Here is a 23,824-nt window from a genome sequence, read left to right on the forward strand (position 1 = left end):
TTTTTGCTTACTAGCAGAAATATATTAACAATATTTGTTCTAACAAATCATTAAATCGTATGATTCTATTTTAAATTTAAAACACAAGATAATTTTTAAGTGCAGTGACACGCGGGAATAGCCATTTTAAAATCCCGCGCGAATTTTAAAACGGACTGCCTTTTATTACGTCATAAAGGTTACACGATGCAGTTCAATGTACAATATTCTTTAAAAACAATGTTATTGATTTGTGTTTATAACTTTTTTATTCTATATAATATTTATACAGGCGTTAGAAAGTGATATTGTACGAGCCAATAATGGCAAGTCAAAGTTCGGACTACTTTTTTGACCGAAGTCAGAGTTTGTTTCCCGATTCGCAACAAGTTTTCAGCGGCATCGGATCAACGCCACCCCCGCTTTTTACACAAGATTCTACCCAGCGAACTAACAGTATGTTGTGTGCTTGGTATAGTTGCATAAGTTTTCCCTTTTTATGTCTCCAAATCGGCTTGATATATGGTTTCATCAGTTCTAATGTTTCTTGTATGGTTTTACATTTGCACAACTTTATTTGATGTTTTGTTCAAAACGTCACACGACATTCTGATACTATCACCGCTTCACTGTTTAAAACAATTGGTGCAGCACAGCTTATTAACAAAATAACTTTATCTTTAGAAAGATCCTTCAATCCTCCATCTAAAATTCAAAGTGATTTTTGTGCAAGGTCCAACAGGTGCATAAAATAGTTGCAGACTTCAGATCATATATGTTATTATGTTAACATATATTTTGCTTGACGTTTAAAATTTCTTGCACTGTTCCATCTTTTTTGCACTGTTCCAATTTGCAATATTAGGGTGCAATAAAACTTTTTTTTTTCGCAACTGGTAAACTGCAGTTAAAAATGAATATATACATGAAACTTAGCTACAACAAAAGCAAAATCAATGTTGTTGTCCATTATTATTTGTTTTTATACTAATTCTAGATTCTCCACAAAGACCTAACTTATATAGATTAGAATAGATCAATAGAATATCAGTTATTAAATTTCTAACTTTCTTTTGCAGCAGAAACACCACAAAGCCTGGCAATTCAAACCAAGGTTTTTGCATTCCTGCTTCTCCAATACCTCAGCCAGAGCTACCAAAATTTCGAGCACCGTTTTCGCAGCACACTGTTAGCCAAAAAGTGACGGGCAATGGAAAACTACACCATTTCCCATCTACCCTAGCCCCTGAAGCTTTGTCTAGAGTTGAAAATTTTATCAACAAAAGAAGAAGTTTCCCAGCAGCGAGTCAATCACAGAAGAAAACATGGCAGGCTCCGAAAACAGCTCCTATCGATCTCAGGTCACCTCCAGCAAAGAAAGAAAAGCTAATGACGGTGCCTGAGACACCATTTGTGGTAAATGAGAAGATCGCAGCATCCGAAGAGAGCTTTGATCTTAACTTGGATGACAGTGATGAGGAAGATAGAGGAGCGATCTTCGGACCTTCGCTGAGAACACCATCTTGTGTCCAACTTCCCCCTAAGAGGACACCTGGTGGTCGTATGAAGGACGGAGTGAAATTACGACCAATCGAAGAAATTCGTATCCTTTATAGTTCGAAAACATTTTTAATTCAATTTAAAGAAATATATTTCATTTAGACATTTCTATATACATGCATTGCATTAGTGAATCCGGTCCAGTGATATAGTTATACATATTAATCTAGAAATAATTGTCAATAATCGGCTAATTTTTTATTCTGTACTAGGGTTTTCCTTTGGCCCTGAGTTGAAGTTAATCTTTCCTTAAAATAATATTTTAACAGCTGACAAATATCGATCGGTTTTCAATGGAATCCCATGTTTTAATGTGGTGCAATCAAAGGTAAATAATAAATATGTTCCTTCCATATCACTATACCAGTCGGCCTATACTATATGCATATATTAATGGATAAGATGGCTATAATATAGCCTATATAAAAGTTTTATTAGTCATGTTAATTAGGAGCAAATTGTATTATCTTTTGTAGTTTGAATTTTTTTTATAATAATATGGAATTGGCAGTACCATAAAACCGTTTTTCTATAAAGCATATAAAACATCTATATATTCCCAAAAGGTATAATACCTTTTATTAAAACTGGTAAGTACTATAACTAATATTAAACCTATAAAGTAACCTATGCTTTTACTATTAAAGCTATATTGCCAGGTATTTGAAGATGCTTTGTACACCAACAAGCCATTAGTGGTGTCTGGTGTGTACTCCAACTGGTATGCTTATTAAACCCAGTGGTTTGTCATAGAGCCTGCTAACCCTGCAGCTGTCCTGTGCCCTAAGGAATTAGGGGCCCACTATAATACTTGATAGAAAAAAGTGTTTGCATTTGCCATTTGTTTATTACACAATTAACAAAAATATGTAAAATATCTTAAAATGCCACTGATTAAACCTATATTTTTATGGCAGGTATTTGAAGATGCTTTATACACCAACAAGCCGCTAGTGGTGTGTGCTCCAACTGGTTCAGGGAAAACTGTGATATTTGAACTTGCAATTGTAAGGATGCTCGTTAATAGTGGTGGGAACCCACAAGGGAAACGTAAAGGAGGAAACAGCATGTCAAAAGTTGTTTATAGTAAGTTACATTATTGTTGACAGTGAATTTTGTGGTAATAAATGTGTGATATAAAGATTTGCATTTTTTTCATAAATATTTATCTAGTTTAAGAAAACATAAATGAGGAAACAGCATATGAAAAAGTTGTTAACATTAAGTCACTGTATTGTGGCCAGTGAGTTTTACTGCAATAGGGCCAACTCTGTTCTAAATCATAGGTTTTGTTCTTATTGCTGTTTACAATAGCAATCCCTAATAACTTAACTCAATAAACCCAAACCATAGACCGTGACCTATATCATGCCTTGTCAAAGCTCCTTACCTATGTAGAATTGAAAACATGTTATTTTAGTCAGGCCGTTTAACCTACACTAATCACAATAATGGTACTTTCATTACCACTGTTTTACTTTTCTATATTGGTGATACAATCCCACATCAGTGCGTACAAGGGAAGCTGAAATTTAAGCCCAAATTGGCCAATATACAAAACTTACGTTAATTATTAAGTGATGAAGTTTTTTCCTCAATTTGTTAAAAGTAATTTGTTAAAACACTGGTGATGAAAAAAAAACACTGGTGATGACAATTACAGTGGCTCCAATCAAAGCACTTTGTACTGAGAGACATGAGGATTGGTCGAGGAAATTCTCACCTCTTGGTTTAGAATGCCAGGAGTTGACTGGGGATTCGGATATTGATGATTTCTGGCAACTTCAGAAAGCCGACATCATCCTTACCACTCCTGTAAGTAACGTTTAAATTACATCGCATTAAAAAACTTTAGGTATTCAGCAAACTGAGGACATTTCCACAGTCGGCGATGTAAAACAGCGGCTTGCGCACCTGCATTTAGCCAAGAGGTTACAGTTTAAAGCTTGACACTGCTACCATTTCGGACAAACTTCTTAATGTCTTCCACACAAAGATAAATAAGTTATACTTATTCAAAAATGAAAATATAACCTGAAAACGTAATCTAGTTTTTTTAATTTTAAAAGGTAGAAATAAATACCACAATAAGTGCCAAGATGTTGAAACTCGTTTTTGTTTTCCAGGAGAAATGGGACAGTATGACACGTAGATGGAGGGACAACACGTCACTTGTTAGGAGGGTCCATCTGTTTCTTATTGATGAAGTTCATCTCCTGAATGATGAGGCTAGAGGTGCTACTATGGAGGTAACCTGTGTGTGGGGTATAGGGGTAAAACTTTTTAAAATGCAGGGGAAGCAAGGGTAGTTGTACACCCATTACGTATGAAATAAATCTAAATTCTCTAAATTCAAGTGTATTGATGAATGCAGTGCACAAAACTCCAGGGTAGATTTGCATGCCCTGCCACCCCTGGTTTGGCAAGTATTTGATTAGCAGGCAGATAAATCTCTTGCAAAATTTTTGCTAATTTCTTGAAAACCCCAAGATCCGATTAAATAATTAGTTATTCTACATAGTTTTCTTGATTTAAACATTTAAATCACCCAGGCGGTAGTAAGCAGAATGAAGACCGTGCAGTCATGTTCAAACGCAGGCAAAGATACAGGGTTAAGGTTTGTGGCAGTGTCAGCTACTATTCCCAACACAGAAGATATAGCAGAGTGGTTGGGAACCTCTGGCCAACCTGCAGTAGCGTTTGAGTAAGTGGAATAAAAACAGTGAACATCATATGTGTATATTCAGAATAGATACAAACCATTAGTTGCATAGACCTTTTATTTAATGTGGAGGAGGTCATTTACCTTAGATCTAGGACAGGTTTGACCCATAATCCAATGCATAGCCTTTAGCTTAGAACATTTTTAGAAGCTCATTTTGCATAAAAAACTCAGTGTCTTCTCAACGTTTTGTGTGCCATCTGATCTTGGCATCCTTTTATTTATCTATATCTAATGTTTATGTACAGCATGGATGAAAGCTACCGTCCAGTAAAGCTAAGAAAGGTGGTGTTGGGTTACCCTTGGTCTTCTAATGGTTCTGAGTTTAAATTTGACATCAATTTAAACTACAAGCTTGGTAATGTGATCCATACATATTCTGAAGGCAAACCAACATTGGTGGTAAATATGAATAGAATTAATATGTTAATTTTATTTTCTACCTTGGTCTTGATAATAAAGATCAAAAAAATTAAAAAAGGTGAAATACTAGGATTATGAGTAAAACAGAAAGAGATAATTAAGGTTTTTGAAGCGTGACTGTTACAACCTGAAACATATAGTAAAATATAAACATTGTTTTTCCTTTTGTAAAAAAATGAGGATCCAATTTATAAATAAAATACCAGATAGCTGATACCAAGAGTGCCAAAATGACATTAATATTTGATATGTTTTCAGAAGTAAAAAAAAAACAAGCAATGCTAAAGTAATTAGCTCTAAATTTTACTTTCTTCAATAATTTACTATAAAAGCATTTATTTAACTAAAATACCCATTTTCTACAGCTTGTATAAACAATTTTTTTTTAGTTTTGTTCAACAAGGAAAAGTGTGGAGCAAGCTGCTTCAACTTTAGCTAAAGACCTTAAGTTCGTACTTGATGCAACTCACAAGCAAACGTTAACTAAGGTGGCAAACATAGTTAGAAATGCAAGGTGAGTTGTAAAATTTACAACATTTTAGTGTATAACTTATGGTGTTGAACCTTTCAGTGTGTAACTTGTTGAACTGTGATCTTACCTTGTTAACACGTGCAGGATCATTGTCATGACTTGTTTTTGATAAACAAGTTACATTGATTTATATTACTTTAATACGTTTAGTTAAATGTTATTTATTTAATTTTGACATTGTCTCGTCTGTAGGGTGTAACGGTCATGCCTTTTATCCAAAACATTATTTCTTTCTTTTTTATCAACAAGCGTGTTTTAACAACTGTTGTTTTACCGTTACTACCCGTCTTTTCGCTTTTTGTCAACTCTCTTGTTCTTCGTTATCGTGACCGAAGAGACGAAATAAAATTTCATTTATTCATTCACTGCAGGTTAAAAGACTTGTTGGTTGCGTCCTTGTCCAATAGGCAATATCCCTAACAAAAATTAGTAATTAACCCACCCCGGGAATCAATATTAGGCCATACATTAAAACACGACTGTCGTTACCCCACCACGCTGGGATAAATAAGTTGCATTCATTTATTTACTGCAGGTTAAGACAGTTGTTGGTTCTGTTGTTATCCAATATACCTAACTACAAAATTGTAGGTTGTGCCCTTGTCCTACTTTCAATATACTTAACAGAATTTTCCAACCCAATGATCAGTTTTAGGCAGTGGCGCAGCCAGAAAATAAATAAAGAGGGGGTTTAATCAAAAAATTTTAAAAAAAGTTTATTTTTTTATTTAAAACAATAATTTTTTTTTGGTTTAAAAGGGGGGTTTCACGACCCCTAAACCTCCCTGTCTGCGCCACTGCTTATAGGCCATGCAAGAATAAATAAGTTACAATCATTTACTCACTGCAGGTTGCGAGAGATGTTGGTTGGAGGAATAGGTTACCACCATGCAGGGTTGGATGCCCATGATAGACATCTGGTTGAAGAAATATTTCTCAAAGGAGACTTACTTGTTTTGGGTGAAAAATATTTAGCCGTGTTAAGTGTGTTTAGATGTAGTTTTTGCTTCTAAGCACACACAGGGTGCAGAATGCTCAACCTACATTGCCTATTTCAAAATATTGAAAGTTTAAGCTAATTGAAACTTTGGCTGAATTTTTTTTGAGTATAAAGTTAAATGTATTTTACTATTTAACGTGTTGCATTAAACTTAAACAAAGTACACGAGACAAACCAATCTATTGAAACACAAACTGTTATGCATTTGCGACACACCCTTTCGAATTCGAACTCATATTCATTTTAGTAAGTACCAGCACCCTTGCTATGGGTGTGAACCTCCCTGCACATCTAGTAGTAGTGAAGTCCACTTGTCATTATGTGAAAGGAACATTTCAAGAATATACACAATCGGAAATATTACAGATGACTGGCAGAGCTGGCAGACCACAGGTAAAAAATCTCCTACAAATTTACATATTATGTGGTAACTCGTAAGCGACATAAGGTGTATGAGACTGAACATCTGTGTTATAAGGACTGTCCCTGCCCCACCATGCAAGGATGAATAAATTACATTCAGTATTTCACACGCAAAGTTATATATTTTTATGTGGTAACTTGTAAGCGGCACACGGTGTATGAAACTGAACATCCGTGTTATAACAACTGCTGTTGGCCCGTTATATTTAGTATTTCACAATAGGTGGTAACTCGTACACAAGGTATATGAAAAAGAGGTAGGCCCATTCAAGTTATACCTGTTAACTTCAAGAATATTACTATATATTTTAAAGGTGTGTTCAGATTTTGGTAAGGTTGTTCATAACTGTTTAACATCTTATTTATTTGTACCATCCCTTTTTAGTTTGATGAATCCGCAACAGCAGTTATTATGACACGAGAACATTCAAAGAATCTTTATCAGAATATTGTCAATGGGTCACAGAAGATTGAGAGTTCTCTACACAGGTTAGAGTAGTATTCTATAACGAGACGTTCGTTTTAAGTTGAATAAAGCCTATGATCAGTTTCGTTCACTAATAGGTTTCCGACACCTCATATCGATCAAACCTGGCACCCTAAGGATTTCGATACAGGTGTTTAACCAATAAGCCATGGTGCCGGACTAAATATTCAATAACTTTTAGTGTAGAATTTACTTGGTTTTTTAAATGACTAATGTTTTTTTTTAAATCAAACTCCCCTAGCATGCTTTTTTTAACTTTGTTTCAGGTTTTGGTGGGGAAATAAGATGTCCTGCTTTTCATTTTATTTTTTTTGTCCCATTCGATAGTAAACAAAGAATACTCAAAGAATTATAAAAGTCTATTCTTAAGGCTGCCACAGACTGTTGTTAATTGTTTAAAACACAATCAGGATATTTGGATATTATTTGCTAAAGGTGTCCCATATTCCCCCACCCTTAATAACCAACCTTCCCCACCACAGCCACCTTATTGAGCACCTGAATGCAGAGATTGTGTTGATGACAATATGTGATGTATCGGTTGCACTGGAATGGATAAGATCTACTTTCCTTTACATTCGGTTGCTTAAGAACCCAACACATTATGGTAAACACCTTACAAGCTTTTTATTTGTAACTTGACATTTATTGTTTGTAAAATGCGATTATAACCTTACAAAACAGATCATACTTAAAAATAAAAACAATATAAAATTAAAGATAAAATATAATTAACTGATGGCAAAAAAATCTTTTTTTTTTATAACCAAATTCCACATTCAGGATATGAATTAAATTTAAACCTGTAAAACAAACAAAAAGTAATAATTTCTAAAACTATTCTCTAAAAAAAATAAAAAAAATTAAGATAAAACGTAACGTGGTAACTAAAAACAATCCTATTCATAGCAAGATATTCTACATTCAGGATATCCTGAAGGTTTAACGAAAGAAGAAGCAGAGTCCAAGTTACTGGATCTATGTTCGCTAAACCTAAGGCAACTCCAGTCCTTTAACCTCATCAGCATAGATAAGGATGATCATGTTATGCCGAATGAACCAGGGAGACTAATGGCAAGGTAAGGTGTAGTGGCCACACTTTTTATCAAAAAGCGATATTTTTTTATCAACAAGCGTGTTTTAAACTGTTGTTTAACTTGTTTTACCGTTCTATTTTTTGTGGATGAGGTCCTTGTCAATGACCTCGGATTTAGGCCAGATTTTGTTTTACGGTTATTACCTGTTTTCGCTTCTGTAAACTCTCTTGGTCTTCGTTATTGTGACCGAAGAGACGAAATAAATCTCATTTTCTCAAGGTATTGCCTAACATTCGATACCGTGCGCAAGTTCGGTGCTCTAACTGGAACTGAGAGTCTGCAAGAGATGGTAAGTTGGTCTACATTACAGTTACAAAACAGATTGCTCTTTCCCCTTTAAATATATTCTTGTATCTAAAACAGTTCTACAGGAAAATTTGCTTTTTCATGTAAACGATTTCGCGCTCCATATGATTTATTGAAACTATCAGAAAATATTACTATTTAAGGTTACCTGTACATTGAGAGTGAAAAAAAGATTCCACAAGTGGAGTATAAAAAGATTCAAGCACTGTAGCACTCTTGTGTTTGTAGTTCAGCCAATTTTTAAACAATATGCCATAAAAAAATCTAACATAACATTAGTTTTTAAAAAGTTGATGATTTGTAAACATTTTGTATGCCATGCAGAGATTTAGAGGATCCAAGTACTCTGTTACTTCGAAACAGCTTAAAAACTACTGGTGTACATTTATAACACAAACATTACACTTACACATATAATATTACACAGGTTGAAATTGTATCTGGTTGTCAAGAGTTTCAAGAAGTAACTTTACGAATGAATGAAAGAACCACCCTCAATAAAATGAACAAAGATAAAAACAGAATTGTGATAAGGTATATTCTGTTTAATTTAATAAAATTTATAAATTACATGTATACTTACATGTTATTGTTATGTGATATTTTATTTTACACTTCGTTGTAGTTTCTGTTACTATTTTGCTTTTGGAAATGTGTAAAGTTCATTTATGTGAATAATTAAATAGAATTGTAAAATTAAAATACTTATGACACAAAGTTATATTGTTTTAAGTATTCTTATGCAGTAGTAATGTGGGCTCCAACCCTGATTTTTTTTTTACTATTTTTTGTGTAGCTTATGTTACCAAACACAAATTGATATTTTTATGAAAAAAAAAAATTTTGATAAAAAACTGACACAAATTATTATTTCATAAAAAAATCAAGGTTTCCAATGAATGGGCGAATAAAAACAACACAAATGAAAGTTAGTTGTTTGATGCAAGCTACTTTGGGTTGTATGAATATACAAGACTTTGCTCTATCACAAGATGTGACAAGGATATTCAGGTTAGATACATAAGGAATTAGGAACGGATATATATAATGTACATATATATAATGTATATTAAAAATAGTTACTTATAACTTACAGTTGCATAACTGGTAAGCAGGCTTGTAGTGTATAAAACAGAACACCAGTGTTATATGGACCGTCGTTACCCGGCCGCGCAGAGATAAAGCAAAATTTTTTCAAACCACAGCTTATTTATAGAAATGCAGTTCGTGTTGCTCGTTGTTTGGTGGAACTCCTTATGCTGAAAGATGATTTTAAATCTTTGTTCAATGCTGCGGTGTTGTCTAAATGTATAAAGGCAAGACTGTGGGAAAACTCAAGGTAAGTTGAAAGTATGTTTTATGATGTTGTAGTGTTTATAATGTGGTATATCTTATATTCTTATGTGCCTTTGTATTATTTGAACTTGGAAATTTATTATTAATATTGCCAATGAAATTACCTTAAATAAAAAAATTAATTGCGTGAAACTCATACCATCATGAATGAATGTAAGTAACTTACTTTATCCTCGCGTGGCCGGAAAACGACCGTCGTTATAACACGGGTTTAACACCTCGTGCAAGCTTACGAGTTACCATGTATGTTACTTTGTGGGTAATTATTATTTTTTTATGTATGGCTGTTAATTTAGACAACCCATTAGTGACCACTGGGTTGGAGCAATTGCCGTTAAGTGTCTTGCCCAAGCACACATACGCCCACAATGGTAGCAGCGTCGAGCCTTGTACCCATTACCTCTGGGTTACAGGCAGGCGCGCTAACCACTACACCACGGCGCCGGACCAAAATGAACCTATTTCATAAACACACTTCAAATATTATAATTATCATGAAAAGAAATCGATCTAATCATAACATTTCATTAAACTCATAATCATGTGTTTTTAACAAATACATGACAAAACCCCCAATAATTCACTATAATAAAAATATCGGATCTAATCATAAAATGTGTTTCACGAAATTCATGCTCATTAAACTCATGATCATTTTTATCACAGATGTAACAATTATTAAGACAATACCACTAAAAAATTGATGATCATGAAGAAGATGGGACACCTTTTCGTTTAGTTTTCTCTTTCCATTTGGTAGTAAACAAAGAACATTCAATGAATTATAAAACCGTATCCTCACGACTTCCACAGACCGTTGTTAATTGTTTAAAACACGATCGGGCTATTTGGATATTATGTATTAAAGGTGTCCCATCTTCCCCCACCCTACTATATCATATAATTTATATTCTAGATATGTGACAAAGCAACTTACGAACATCGGAGCTACTTTATCATCGGCGCTGGCAAACGCTGGAGTCTCAACATTTTCACGAGCACATGAGATGAATCCTCGTGAATTGGAACTCATCGTGAATCGTCATGCACCATTCGGCAATCACATGCATGATGCAATAACTCACCTACCACAATATGAAGTGCGAGTGGAACAGGTGAGGATTTAAAGGACATACCAATGAAAAATTAACTTAGTGCATTGATATAAAAGCTCAAATATGATCTAAGGTGCCTGGACTTTGTTGTGTATGGAGTCTGGGGCAGAGCAGCACTGTTCACATTAGCGACTTAAATAAAGCTTCCTCGGTCTTGGGGTAATGAGCCAACTCTGGCTTAAATTTCAGGTCCCATGGCATACTGTAGGACCTCACCCATATAGAATAGAACGTGCATATTCAGTGCTGGGGTAATTGACAAAATCTGACCTATATCCCAGGACCTTACTCATATAGAATAGATTTCCTTGAAACATTGTATCCTACAGAGCAAGAAACATGGAACAACTGAATGTACAATCACTATACAAGTGCTGTTAAAGAATGCACAAGATGTTAAGGTGAAGTCAACAGCGGGGAAGAAACATACATGTCTGCTGCTTGTTGGTGCGTAATAATAAGAATAACTTTTATTTGTCTCTTCGATTACGGTAGCGAAGATTTAGAAATATTTTAAGCGAAAAGACAGGATATAGTGACAAAACAACAGTTGTTAAAACACGCTTACAGTTAAAAACATATTTACATTTAGTTGGAAGAAAATAATTGTTTAGTTGGGAGAAATTAACCTTATACAGAATATTTTCTATATATGTGAGATCCTGCAGTCTCCCCCGACATGCTAAGCTGTAGGATCTTACCCCTTATCGAATAGCAAGCTGTTTGTATAACTTCAGATAGCTTAAAAAATTCATTGTACATATCACTCTAGTTTAAAAAAGCTTGATCTAAGTTAAAAGTAATTGCCAACTCTGCCCAAAATTCCAGGCTCCCTGGCATGCTATACTTTAGGCCCTTACTCATAAAGACGGAACACTGCCTGTACAACTGAATATAGCATTAACGTCCTTATATTCCAGGTGATGCCGACAACAAAGCATTACTTAGACAGAAGATATCGGACACATTGTTAATATCAACCAACGACAATACATGGATTCGTAATATTAATGTGACGCGTGCATTGAAAGGAGACGAACTTAGTGTCAACCTTATCAGTTTAGAATGGGGTGGGTGGCATCAATAAACAAATGTAAATTATTTATCCCCACAAGGGGGCAATGACAGTTGTTATAACACAAATTTTCTGTATTATGCACCACATGTCCACTTAGGGTTATGTAACTATAAGTGATTATTTTTTTGCGGGTTTTTATGCTTGGCTAACAAATTCCATTAGTGATCACTGGGTTGGAGCAATTGCTGTTAATAGATGTTGTAAAAATGCCATCCAAAAGTAATGTTTATTTTTGCTCTAAAAAAATTCATGCACTTATCAATTATATGCATTATGTTTCTCTCCATATATCAACAAAGTATTTTCACTGCACAGTTGGTTTAGATGTTGAAAGCACGTACACCCCATACTATCTGGGACCACGCAGGATGGTTGCCACCACCTCAACCATTGTTAATAACTCTAACACACAATCTCGCTATTTTGAAAAGAAAAAGTAAGTTAGTGTAAATGAATGCAATTTATTTCCTCTCTTCGGTCACGATAACAAAGAAAGGGAAGTTTTACAAAAGTAAAAAGACGAGAGTAATGGTAAAACAACAGTTAAAACACGCTTATTATTAAAGCCGAAAAATTAAATAATGAGAGTTTTGATTTAAAGTAAGTTTTGGTGTGGAACTTTACGTATATAGGAACTACCATGGCTTAGTTATAAATAAAACAAAAATAGAAGGTTTATGGTTCAAGGCTCACTGTAGTGATTATTAGTTTAACACTCACTGTCTTAAATATGTGATATGTAGACTTTACCTGCACACCATGTGTAACAATCACTCATTTGAATCGTTCTATATAAATACATACATATGCATAGAAATACTATAGTATGATGTATTTTAAATTTATGCACTTAATGTTTTATAGAAAACCATGTCGTCATCAATGTAGCAACAAACGTATGTGTGCGCACGACTGCTGTAAAGTGGGACTAGCAGAAGGTAAGTGTACTGTATGGATATTTGTCTTCATATAGTAGAGTGGGGGAAGATGGAACACCTGTCGTTTCTACTTCTCGTCCCATTTGTTAGTGAACAAGTAACATTCGAAGAATTAACTATACTCCCATAGACCGTTGGTAATTGTTTAAAACAAGATCAGAATATTTGGATATTATGTGCTAAAGGTGTCTCATCTTCCCCCCACCTTACTATATAAAGCATATAATAGCCTTGATTCTATAATGCAGCGGTTCTTATTCTTTTCCTTGCTGCACCCTTTCAAAATACCAATCAATCTCGCACCCCCTTCTACAATTGCTTATATAGCGTAGACCTAATGCCTTACCAACCAAAACAACAAACTGGATTTTAAGTTTTCCACAGACAATGTTGGTGTAGTGGAAAACCATGCAAGTTTTATCAAGAAAATAATAAATACACCCAACAAGCAAGTACCACAGGTGTGTTGCTTTATTTTTATACTTAATGTTTAATATGTAAATATAACTTTTGAACAAAAAAATGTGAAATAACCAAAACTTCGAACAAAATGTGAAATACGTAAGTATAACTTTAAAATTTAAAAAAATAAGACTTTTTTGCCCGGAGAAAGTACGACCTAGATTGATGCATTTTGTTTGAGCATCAGAATTAGCAGCCAACGCCAGGATAATGTAAGTTTCATTCATTCATCCACCATATACAGGGCTATCAACCAAATGTTGAACATCTTCAAAGGTTTAGGTTTGGGAGGAAACCAAAACAAGAAGACAGCCAACAATACAACCAAGTGGTTCCTTCTACTCCAAGGTTGGTGTTTAAGAAATAATTTTTACACTTTTAAATTACCCACAAAGTTATCAAGTTACATACATGGTAACTCATAAGCTGGCACGGGGTGTATGGAACAGAATTCCCTTTTTTTAACAATTTTTTGCATCACCACTCAAGGATAAAGCCGGTTACATTCATTTAGAATTTGTTATCAATTATAATCGTAAGCTGACACGAGGTGTATTAACACACGTGTTAAAAGGACTGTTGTTTTCCAGCCTGGAGGATAAAGTAAGTTACATTCATTTAGAATTTGTTATCAATTATAATCGAAGCTGACACGAGTTGTATTAACACACGTGTTAAAACGACTGTTGTTTTCCAGCCTGGAGGATAAAGTAAGTTACATTCATTTAGAATTTGTTATCAATTATAATCGAAGCTGACACGAGTTGTATTAACACACGTGTTAAAACGACTGTTGTTTTCCAGCCCGTGAGGATAAAGTAAGTTACATTCATATATAACGCCAATATACATTCCAGCACAACTATGGGTTGGGGTCATTTAGATTTTTACTGCAAAGTTCAGAACCAAGAGCAAGCTGATGATTTGCAACAACAAGATGTTAAAAACTTCGACTGTAATCAACCAATTCTACAGAGTAATCCACAGTTTCAACAAAAAAATCAACCAATTCCACAGTTTCAACAAAAAAATCAACAAATTCAACAGACTACTCCACAATTCCAGCAAACTTACCAAAAAAATCCACCAACTCAACAGATGAAGCAACAATACCAACAAAATCAACAGACTACCCAACAATTTCAACAAATCCCTCAACAAATTCAACCAAATCAACCACAATTTCATCAAATTCAAAAAAATCAACAAAACCAACCTCAATTTCACCAAATTCAACAGAGTACTCCACAATTTCAACCAATTCAACAAAAACAACAGACCAACAATCAATTTCAACAAAACCAGCAACAAAATCAACCAATAGTCTCCCAATATCACCAAGAGAACATACAGCCCCAACAGAATAACCATCAATATCAACAAAGATATCAACGTAAACAAATGTCGGCATTCGATAGAGAACAAGCTTCTTATGATGTGGGTTTGTTATTTTATCTTAATGCAAATATAAACAAACTTATTTCTATTAAGTTATACTTGGTTTAGGAATGAAAAATACAAATAAAAACAAACTTGATATTTAAACTTTCGGTTAGGTCCTTCAAAAAAACTTCATCATTAGTATGAAATTTCAGTAGTTGAATTCTAAATATTCTTTTCTTATTATAGAACCAATAACATTTTTAAAGTGAATGCATTTTTTTTATAAAAGATTAAATACATAAAATTTGTAAGTTCAATTTTTTTCCTATATTAAAGGATTTAATATTTTTTTATAAAAGGAGGATCAAATATATAAACTTTAAAGTTATTTTTTACATTACATTAAATATTTTTTTTATAATAATTTAAATTCATTTGTTTTATTCGTTTTTTCTTGTGAATTCGTTTTTTGTGAAGGCGTTTTTTTTATAAAAGATTAAATACCTAAAATTTGTAATTTTTTTTTTAATTATTAAAGGATCAAATAAACTTGGGCGGGCGCATCCACACACTTGATGATGATTCTCCCTTGTATAAGGAGCGTCCATTACAACTGTGGACCGAGAAGGGAGATTCACAAGGTTTGGTTGCTGGTTCGGATGAATAGTGGCACCCAATACACTTATTTATAATATAAATGATTTTGTATAAATGAAAGAATAGAGATGACACCAATGTTAATGGAAAAGTGTGGATAAATAAACGAGTGAATGAATAAGACTTTGCCGAATGAGTATTAATTTGAGTGGTGGCTTTTCTTTAAACTCATAAAATATGTGAATGAGTGAATTTACATTATAACACTAGTGTTCTGTTTCATACACCTCGTGCCCACTTACGAGTTACAACTTTTAAAAAACTGGTCTAAAAGATAAGAAGAATTTCTAGTAAATGCTGACTTAAATATTTCTTAATCATTTAGAGCTTGATTCAAATTCATGGAACCCAAAATACAAACTCAAGCAAATGAACTCAGTTCAAAAAGATGTCGAAAAAAATGTAAGAATTAATTCAATTTTCAACCACAGCAAATTATCTGCATTTTAAAACTCAACAGAACAATGAAAACTATTCAAATGAAGACATCTCAACTAACCGAATGGGGAAGGTATTTGCTTGGAAATCGAACACAGGACAACGAAGTTCATTTTACAACCCTAATCCCCAAATAAATGACAAGCGAAGCTCGGTACTAAACACAGGGCATCCGTATACACCACTTCTACCACACGATGTCCCTACCGCGCTACCAACAATATTACCATCACAGAAAGCAATGAGAAAACAAACAATAAACAACAACCAGCATATGAAGTCTTACTCAAGTTGTGTTCCAATACAACCACTTAATACACATGTACAACCATCCTTTCAACCAGGCCAAGCTACAAGCTTCTCTAAAGCAGGTGTGTTTAATATTTTTATTAATAAAAGCAGGTAATTTTAAAATTAACTTGGTGCAAGTCAATTAATAATACACATTATACCAAAAAAATTAAAAATATCCAAAAAAGCATCACTCACAAAAAACCCTACATAGTAACTCGTAAGCTGGCACGAGGTGTATGAAACAGAACATCCGTGTTAAAATGATTATCGTTTTTAGGCCACGCAAGGATAAACCAAGTTAGATTCACAGATATCTTGTTTATTGGTTCAATTTCCACAGATACAGATACCACATACCTTCAACAACCAATGCTTCCTCAATACAACAACTTACAAGAGAGCTGTAAGAAGCGAGTCACCTTTTCAGGAATAGAACAGGTCAAAATAAAGTTGAATGTAATGAATGAATGCAACTTACTTTATGTAACTTATTTAACTTACTTTATCCTCGCGTGGCTGGAAAACGACAGCCGTTATTACACGGGTGTTAATACACCTCGTGCCAGCTTACGAATTACCATGTATGTTACCTTGTGGGTGATTATTTTTTTTTGAGATTTTTTCATTTTTTTATGTATGGCTGATAATTTGGACAACCCATTAGTAACCACTGGGTTGAAGCAATTGTCGTTAAGTGTCTTGCCCAAGGACACATACGCCCACAATGGTAGCAGCGACGAGCCTTGAACCCATTATGTTGCCTAATTTTTTGGGAAATGCTCTAATAATAAATGAAAAACTAGAAGGGCAAAAGGGCACAAAATATTATAGCAGTAGTCAATTATTGATGACACATGTGTGTCTTTGGACAGGTCACCTAAAAAACTGTACTTAGGCAAGACATTGCTCCAACCAAGTGGTCCCTACTGGGTTGTCGGGTTACCTTGTGTTTATTAATACATAGTAAAGTAATTTCATTTTTCCCCCATCCAGGATGAAGAAGAAGATCTTCTGCTCCATTGTGACTTTGATCTCGCATCTGATGATGATGACTTGATAATGTTGGAAGCTTGTGAGAGAGCAGAGACTTCGTATCACTCAAACAACATCCAAGACCAGGAGGATGGATCAAATGGGAGAAATGCTGGGACAGAGGAACAGTTTGAGGTAAAGATTGTGACGTTGTGTTTCTAAGTGTTAGGGTAATGGATGAACTGTTGGCTACTCCCCAGGTTCCATTTAACATGTGTGGTAGGGCAATGGCAGTCGTTATAACATGGTTGTTTTAAACATCTCATGCTCGTTTAGAATTTACAATGTATGTATGTAACTTTGTCTTGGCCTTGGGGCAGGTATGTGCATTTCATGCCACGGCACCTTGCATTTCATGCCATGGTACCATATATTTCATGCCATGACACCATATATTTCATGCCATGGTACCATATATTTCATGCCATGACACCATATATTTCATGCCATGGTACCATATATTTCATGCCGCGGCACCATGTCTTTCATGCCACGGCACCATGTACCTCTCCAGCTCTCAGAGGAGTTAGCTGATGTTGGAAGTTGGTCTCCAGTTCCTGTGGATGAACCATCAGAGGTTGGGAGTCCCCACATCATGATGAATGAAGATGAAACTCCCTGCATCAATCACCAGTCCTCTTTTCACCACTTGGAGGCCATCAACAGGTGAATTTATTCTCTTTTTTAGTTATTTGGGTAAAAGATTTTTATTAAATTTTCTGCATTTTTTGAAAATATTATGCAATATATTTAGTTGTTATGGGCCAACTATGTTGTGCATCTCAGGTTCCTTGGTGTGGCTCTAGGACTTTACTCTATAGAATAGAAAGTTACAGATTTTATTATTACTTTAATGTGATAACACAGAGACAAATATTAGCGCAAAATATCAGTTCTTGTTATGATGTGCTATAGTTGAAAAGGTTGAGTTCAAAAACAATTTAAAGGAAAAGGCAGTTTAGCCATTTTAACTAGAAAAGAACCAGTTTAATAGAGAGAAAATATAGGATAAACACAGTTAAGCACAGTGGTTAGATCAAGTGGATTTTTATTTCAGGCCAAAATCAGTTCCAGCTGAAAATGTGACATCATTTGATTTCTGGGGAATTCCCAAAGCGCCGGACAAAGTTAAAAAGACTCATGATTTGGCCGATGCTCGAAAAATGTTTGATTCTATTTTTGATGGAATATTTTAATAAATTGTTACAGTTTTTATTTATTGTTTGTTGAATGAAATAATTTGTTCACTGCCATTTGATTGTTTTATTTTTGTTGTTGTTTCAGAGTTTTTTTATGAAATGAAAACTAAATTGTTGGAAAATAAAATGAAATGATTTTCGCTGCAAAAGCAACACTTTTTGTTTGGCACAAGTTATGAAAATTTAATTGAATTGAATTCTGATTTTTTAGAATTAAACTGGTATAGTATGAATTGCCTTATAAGAACATTGAAACGGAAACGTCACGGGCATGTTGCGGACATTTTTGTTCGTCGCGGAATTCTGAATGCTTGTTGCTTTTTTAGTTTACTATAAACACTGGTTTAATACTATTTAACTACAATACCACTAAGTATTTTGTTACTGCTGAACTTCTAAAAACCTACGACACTTTCTCTGATTACTGCGATCACATTTTTGTTCGTTGCCGATGTTTTTTTGTTTGCCTACGCATTTTTTTCACATTTTTTTCTGTATCACAAAAGTTTTGCCAGATTGAATTGTATTTGCTCAAACCAACGCTATCACAGAAACGTCAGACGACTTCACAAAGTTATAACAAGATTTGACTTCAATTTCCTTCAAGACTATTTATGTCAAAATGTTTAGACGGCTGATATTTAACATAGCAGTAAAGCAAACACAACAGAATTAAAGTTTTGTGAAAGCGTGCGTGGGTTGGGAGGGTGATCACTTGAAGTTAGATGCGGCTGCACCGATTCCTTGATGGCCAGCAATCTTCTTGCCTGGCTGGTTACGTTTCGATTTCGAGAACTTGCCCATGTACTCGTTGACACGCTGGCGAAGCTGGTTGATCTATTCAGAAATGGATAATTAGAATATGTGTAAACTCACCCTATACGGGTTAAACCGACCAACGGTTGTATGATTGAAATCGCCTTTGCAACGATGGTATTTATAGCACGGGTGCTTTGTTTTATAGACCACATGCTCGCTTACGAGTTGCTATATACGCAACTCGGTGGGTTATTATCATTTGCTTACGTCGTATTTCTGTCGGTTAATTCTTTGCTCGTGATCGTATTTCTCTTCTTCAAGCTTGTACAAGTTATCCCACAATTCTTGAGCCTTCTCCTTGAGTCTGTAATGCAATACAACGCAATTTAAATTAGACTTATAAACATGATGGAGCACTGGACGACTGGTTTAAACTCAGAACTGGTTTACATGGCCACATAAAGGATTGCAATGACTTTTGGCATTAGATTACGAAACATTTATAAAGTATGAACCAATAGTGTTAGTGTTACTGAATCCCAGCAAAGATATCAAGGCAAACTAATGATGTGCTATAAGATACATATTTCGCCAAAGGGACCATAACCAGCGTCTTATTGAAGTCGGACTTACTTATCATCACTAAGATGATCAATGTTGAGTGGCTTCCTTCGGTCAGCCAACAACTTCTTCTTCTTTTCTCGGTCGGTTTGTCGCTTGTTTGGCTTGTTCTTTTCAGCCTTGAAGGGAAGGAAAATTATATTGAATTTAATGTTGCTTATTCTATATGGGGAGGTCGTACACTGAGGCAAGCCATGGTCACTGGCTTTCAGGCCACATCATTTTACCATTGACTTAAACCTATTACAATATATAGGACAGTTTTACGTTCATTGGCAAAGTGTGCTTCCTCTCTGTATACCCGAAAACTGGTGTTTATAACCGTATTGTGTATACAACAATTTAACTTACCCGAGCCAAGTATCCACCATAATGGAGAGACATGTTGGCGATCGCTGCCTTCTTTCTTGCCTCCTCTTCTTGTCTCTTTGACTCTTCTTCTTCTTCTTTGCGTTTTCGCTCTTCCTGTAAACGGAACATCGTATGAAACATTTTGTAAACCAAAAGATAGTTTGGTTTAAACGTTAACCGAAAAGTTTGAGATGAAATCATAGCATGAAACTGACCAAAGAGAAGATACATATTTTAATTTTTGCTACCGTGATCGAAGCTATTACAAACAAAGTCATTATTATTGTACAAAGCACCCACCCTTTCTTGTGCCATTCTCTCTCGTTCCCGATCCTGTCGGATGCGGATCTGTTCAGCTCTCTTGCTCTTTCGCTCCTCAATTCGCACTCTGAGCTCCTCAATCTCCTCTTCGTCTTTCTTCCTCTGCTCGAAGTGAGCGTTGATCAACCCCTGCAGTTCAACCATATCTTTCTCCATTCGTTTGCGGTGGATGTCCTCAAGATCGACAAGTTCGCCATCAGGGATCTTGGGTGGGATCAACTTTGGGATTGAGAGCCTGAAATAGAGAAAGGGAAGATTAGAATAAATTGTTTAATATTACGGTAAAGGGCAAATTAATGAATCTTTTATTAAAAGTGAAAACATATTGGAACACAATTCAGGCTAAAAGGCAAACAAGATAAATGGAAATTGAAATGTAATGGGTGATTGAAAAATACTACATCTTTTGGAGAACAAATCTAATCATATGTAACGGATATTGAATTATTTTTAAGGGAGTATAGCCTACAGGGATCAGCATAAATAACAAACTGTGGGGAGTAAAACCAATCACATATATCGGCACCCATTGAATTGCTGTATAATAATGTTCACTCACTTTGGTGTCGGTGTTGTCGCTTGCTGGGTTTGCTGTGAAATCAATGAAGACAAGTTTAAGCAATATAAACTAATACAAAATATATTGTGGGCTCAAAGCCACTTAAAAATAAAGAAGGCGAAATTTTTAGAATTTTTGAAACTTTTCAGGACAATTTTTTTGGTCGTATTTTAAAGTTTTTTTTAAAGCGGCAAAGCGGAAGCGGATATGACGTGTTTCTACCTCTTCTGGTTCTTCAGTAGTTTCTTCTTCTTCAACTTCCTCGACTTCTTGAGTTTCGATCTCCTCCTTCATGACGTAACGGTGACGTAGCGATGACGTAACGACGACGAGAAGATGACCGAATAGAGTGAAAGCAGTGATGTGAATTAGTGACATGCAATTAAACAGTGTGTGGATTTGTTTATTAATATTATTTTGGGTAAAAATACAGCGATTTTGTTGCTTGGGGACTGATAAATTTATTTTGATTTTTGGGGAAAATTAATTTTTTGGGGGAGAAAGTTTTGAGCCACCTCTTGGCTTGTTCGTTTTATTTCTCCCGTTTCCTCCTCCCCGTCTTCACCGGAGGATTCACCACTCTCCTCCTCGCTTGTTTCTTCCTTTATGAGGAATTGGGAGGAGGGAGAGGAAATGCGAAAAATACGCGAGATACGTTAGTAAGCATGCAAGTGGAGTTGTGAAAAGTGTGGGAAAGAAAATAAAGATTATGAGAATGAATGTATATGATGCAAAGCATTTTAGCAGTTTGGAAAAATGCTCGTTTTTACTAAAGTCGCATAATTTCTTTAATTATACGAATGGTTGGTGCATTTTATCGCATTCAGTTTAACGATATATGGGAAATAAATGGGATTTTTAAAAATATTTTCTTTCGAGAATATTTTTATTCGACTAACTTACAACTTCGTTATTATTTTGTTCGTCGGCATTACCAAGGCATTGTTCTGGCTGGGTATAGATAATTGTTGAAAAAGGGAAATATGGAACATTATGTGCCACCCATCTTACCCCATAATAATATAAAGTAAAGTTAGTGTAGTTGTCTTACCTCGCTGCTGTATTCTTCTGAGTCCGACATTTTTGAGCAAACGGTCAAGTCAGGTAAGAAAGTCTAATCAAGTTATAACCTGGTGATGGAAAGAAAACAACATGAACTTATATGGTCACTGGACCATGGGTGCCGACCGCGGCACAATGCGCCGATACCACTATGACGTCACAGAACGACAGCTGAAGATACGTCTGTCTACGTTGCTGGCTTATGACATCACAAGCAGATATTCGACTGTGCGAAACATATTTCTCGAATACCTTGGTTTAACCAAATTAATCTAATTGGCAAATTTGCACCGGTGAAATATATTACCGAGTACGTCACTATGACGTCACATTTATGCCAAAGATAAACTTTCTGAACTGCTTTTTCTATATTGAATAATTGTTGCTTGGTTCTGTATGAACATATTGAAGCTACAACTTTAAGACCTGAGAAGCTGATGCTTTGAAGTAGGAATGGAATGAAGCTGAAGCGACTTCGATAATGATTATGTTGCTGCCGACCAACCTTTTATAGAATAAGACTCAACCTTTTTTTCAAAACCTGTCGTCACCTTTGACGTCATCGTGTAGGTGACGTCACGATTCTGGATCGCAAGGTGTTAATGACAATCGAAGCGGAGCTGGGATCGCTGCTTGATACTCGCAATGCATTCGACCGTTTCTCGCCTCTTACTTTCTATCTAGGCCGCTTTATTGCCTCGTATTGTAATACCAGCATCTGGTTGCTATCAGGGTGTCTTGCCTGACTATCCAGGCACCCTGAGCGTTGTATGTACGAAAATAGTGTATAATGTCACGTGCCAAAATACAGCGCTCCTATTGGTCGGTTATATCGAAGAGTGACGTAGGGTTTGAGGCGACGAGCGGCTGTTGGAGCTTCAATTAGCGATTAGTTGGCCTGGCACGCGGTGTGTGCGTGTGATGAGACATAAAGCATGATTGAGTCTTCAGTATGTGCGAAGTGATGCGAGTGTCAGTCAAATGTATGTAGCAATGGCTGTGTTTCATATTTACGGCTGACTCACATAGCGGTGCGCATGTCGGCGTAATAATAAACTGCATATGTGAATGAAACGACCAACGTAACGACCGGGACGTCTTGAAATCAATTAAGCCCAAAATTAATAAACAATGTCACATTTGACACACGACACAAGGAGACTGCATTACTGTTTTATTAAATTTGTAAAACTAGTTGCCATTTTTGCATTGCTATATAGTTAAAACGTAATCCATTTAAATCATATTTTGTATCCATCATTGTGCTATCCTTTTGCTTATAACATTACCTTACTGCCATGCATGTCTGGAGTCGCATTGCCTAGAAGTGCCCTAAGACATTAAAACATTTGAAAACGCTTGAAATAAAACATTATATAGTCGTGTAGGAATCTGGTTCAAAACTCGTCAGCCCTATGGGAATACATGCTTTATAATTTTCACTGACTAGTTATAGATCTCTAGTTTAAAATTGCGGCAAGATTCAAGCCATTTAAGATTCCAAACTAAAATAAATTTGAAGTTATACTTTACTACACCTTAAGAATGTGGTAATACTTCGTCACAGTTGCATAGTGTGAAACTAGTAATTTGTGGAAATTGTGTTTGATCAAATCGGGACTAAAAGCTATATTGTAATGATGATTTATGGTAATTCATTTTATCTGCTA

At 35.2% G+C, this 23,824-nt stretch overlaps 2 protein-coding genes across 4 annotated transcripts; one reads left to right on the plus strand and one right to left on the minus strand.

Annotated features, from left to right (window-relative positions):
* Positions 1–24: 24 nt before the first annotated feature.
* On the plus strand, positions 25–19,221 carry LOC149737132 (putative ATP-dependent DNA helicase HFM1). The gene is made up of 34 exons (XM_089876339.1): positions 25–435; positions 664–721; positions 1,059–1,582; positions 1,809–1,867; positions 2,457–2,625; positions 3,203–3,354; positions 3,666–3,788; positions 4,092–4,243; positions 4,510–4,663; positions 5,074–5,198; positions 6,067–6,176; positions 6,464–6,609; positions 7,025–7,128; positions 7,609–7,733; positions 8,055–8,205; positions 8,443–8,512; positions 8,957–9,063; positions 9,418–9,540; positions 9,746–9,868; positions 10,802–11,000; positions 11,330–11,447; positions 11,921–12,070; positions 12,394–12,514; positions 12,943–13,016; positions 13,401–13,477; positions 13,723–13,826; positions 14,336–14,915; positions 15,400–15,502; positions 15,844–15,920; positions 15,979–16,327; positions 16,591–16,688; positions 17,244–17,417; positions 17,797–17,948; positions 18,340–19,221. Exons 1-34 carry the CDS (start codon positions 303–305, stop codon positions 18,476–18,478), a joined length of 5,223 nt encoding a protein of 1,740 aa, XP_089732465.1. The 5' UTR covers positions 25–302; the 3' UTR covers positions 18,479–19,221.
* On the minus strand, positions 18,988–22,298 carry LOC149737133 (troponin T, cardiac muscle isoforms-like). Of its 3 annotated transcripts, XM_089876328.1 has the most exons (9): positions 22,144–22,260; positions 21,608–21,694; positions 21,315–21,380; positions 21,093–21,124; positions 20,513–20,768; positions 20,213–20,326; positions 19,874–19,980; positions 19,508–19,604; positions 18,988–19,318 (listed from the first exon to the last, which is right to left on the minus strand). In XM_089876328.1, exons 1-9 carry the CDS (start codon positions 22,171–22,173, stop codon positions 19,193–19,195), a joined length of 915 nt encoding a protein of 304 aa, XP_089732454.1. In that variant the 5' UTR covers positions 22,174–22,260; the 3' UTR covers positions 18,988–19,192. The 3 variants fall into 3 exon arrangements, with proteins under 3 accessions (XP_089732454.1, XP_089732455.1, XP_089732456.1); XM_089876329.1 differs by lacking the exon at positions 21,608–21,694 and having other exon boundaries at positions 22,144–22,298; XM_089876330.1 differs by lacking the exons at positions 21,315–21,380; positions 21,608–21,694 and having other exon boundaries at positions 22,144–22,252.
* Positions 22,299–23,824: the final 1,526 nt, after the last annotated feature.

This window comes from Ciona robusta, chromosome 4 (assembly GCF_009617815.1).
Source record: "Ciona robusta chromosome 4, ASM961781v2".
NCBI lineage: Eukaryota > Metazoa > Chordata > Ascidiacea > Phlebobranchia > Cionidae > Ciona > Ciona robusta.

What these genes read in the sequence shown, in the direction of transcription:
- LOC149737132 (XM_089876339.1), top strand. Translation starts at nt 303, where the DNA reads ATGGCAAGTCAAAGTTCGGACTACTTTTTTGACCGAAGTCAGAGTTTG. An exon ending in CCAACAAGCAAGTACCACAG is followed by an intron (nt 13,478 to 13,722) that starts GTGTGTTGCTTT and finishes CACCATATACAG; the next exon opens with GGCTATCAACCAAATGTTGA. An exon ending in CACTTGGAGGCCATCAACAG is followed by an intron (nt 17,949 to 18,339) that starts GTGAATTTATTC and finishes TTTTTATTTCAG; the next exon opens with GCCAAAATCAGTTCCAGCTG.
- LOC149737133 (XM_089876328.1), bottom strand. Translation starts at nt 22,173, where the DNA reads ATGTCGGACTCAGAAGAATACAGCAGCGAG. An exon ending in CTACTGAAGAACCAGAAGAG is followed by an intron (nt 21,125 to 21,314) that starts GTAGAAACACGT and finishes TTGATTTCACAG; the next exon opens with CAAACCCAGCAAGCGACAAC. An exon ending in TTAACCGACAGAAATACGAC is followed by an intron (nt 19,319 to 19,507) that starts GTAAGCAAATGA and finishes ATTTCTGAATAG; the next exon opens with ATCAACCAGCTTCGCCAGCG.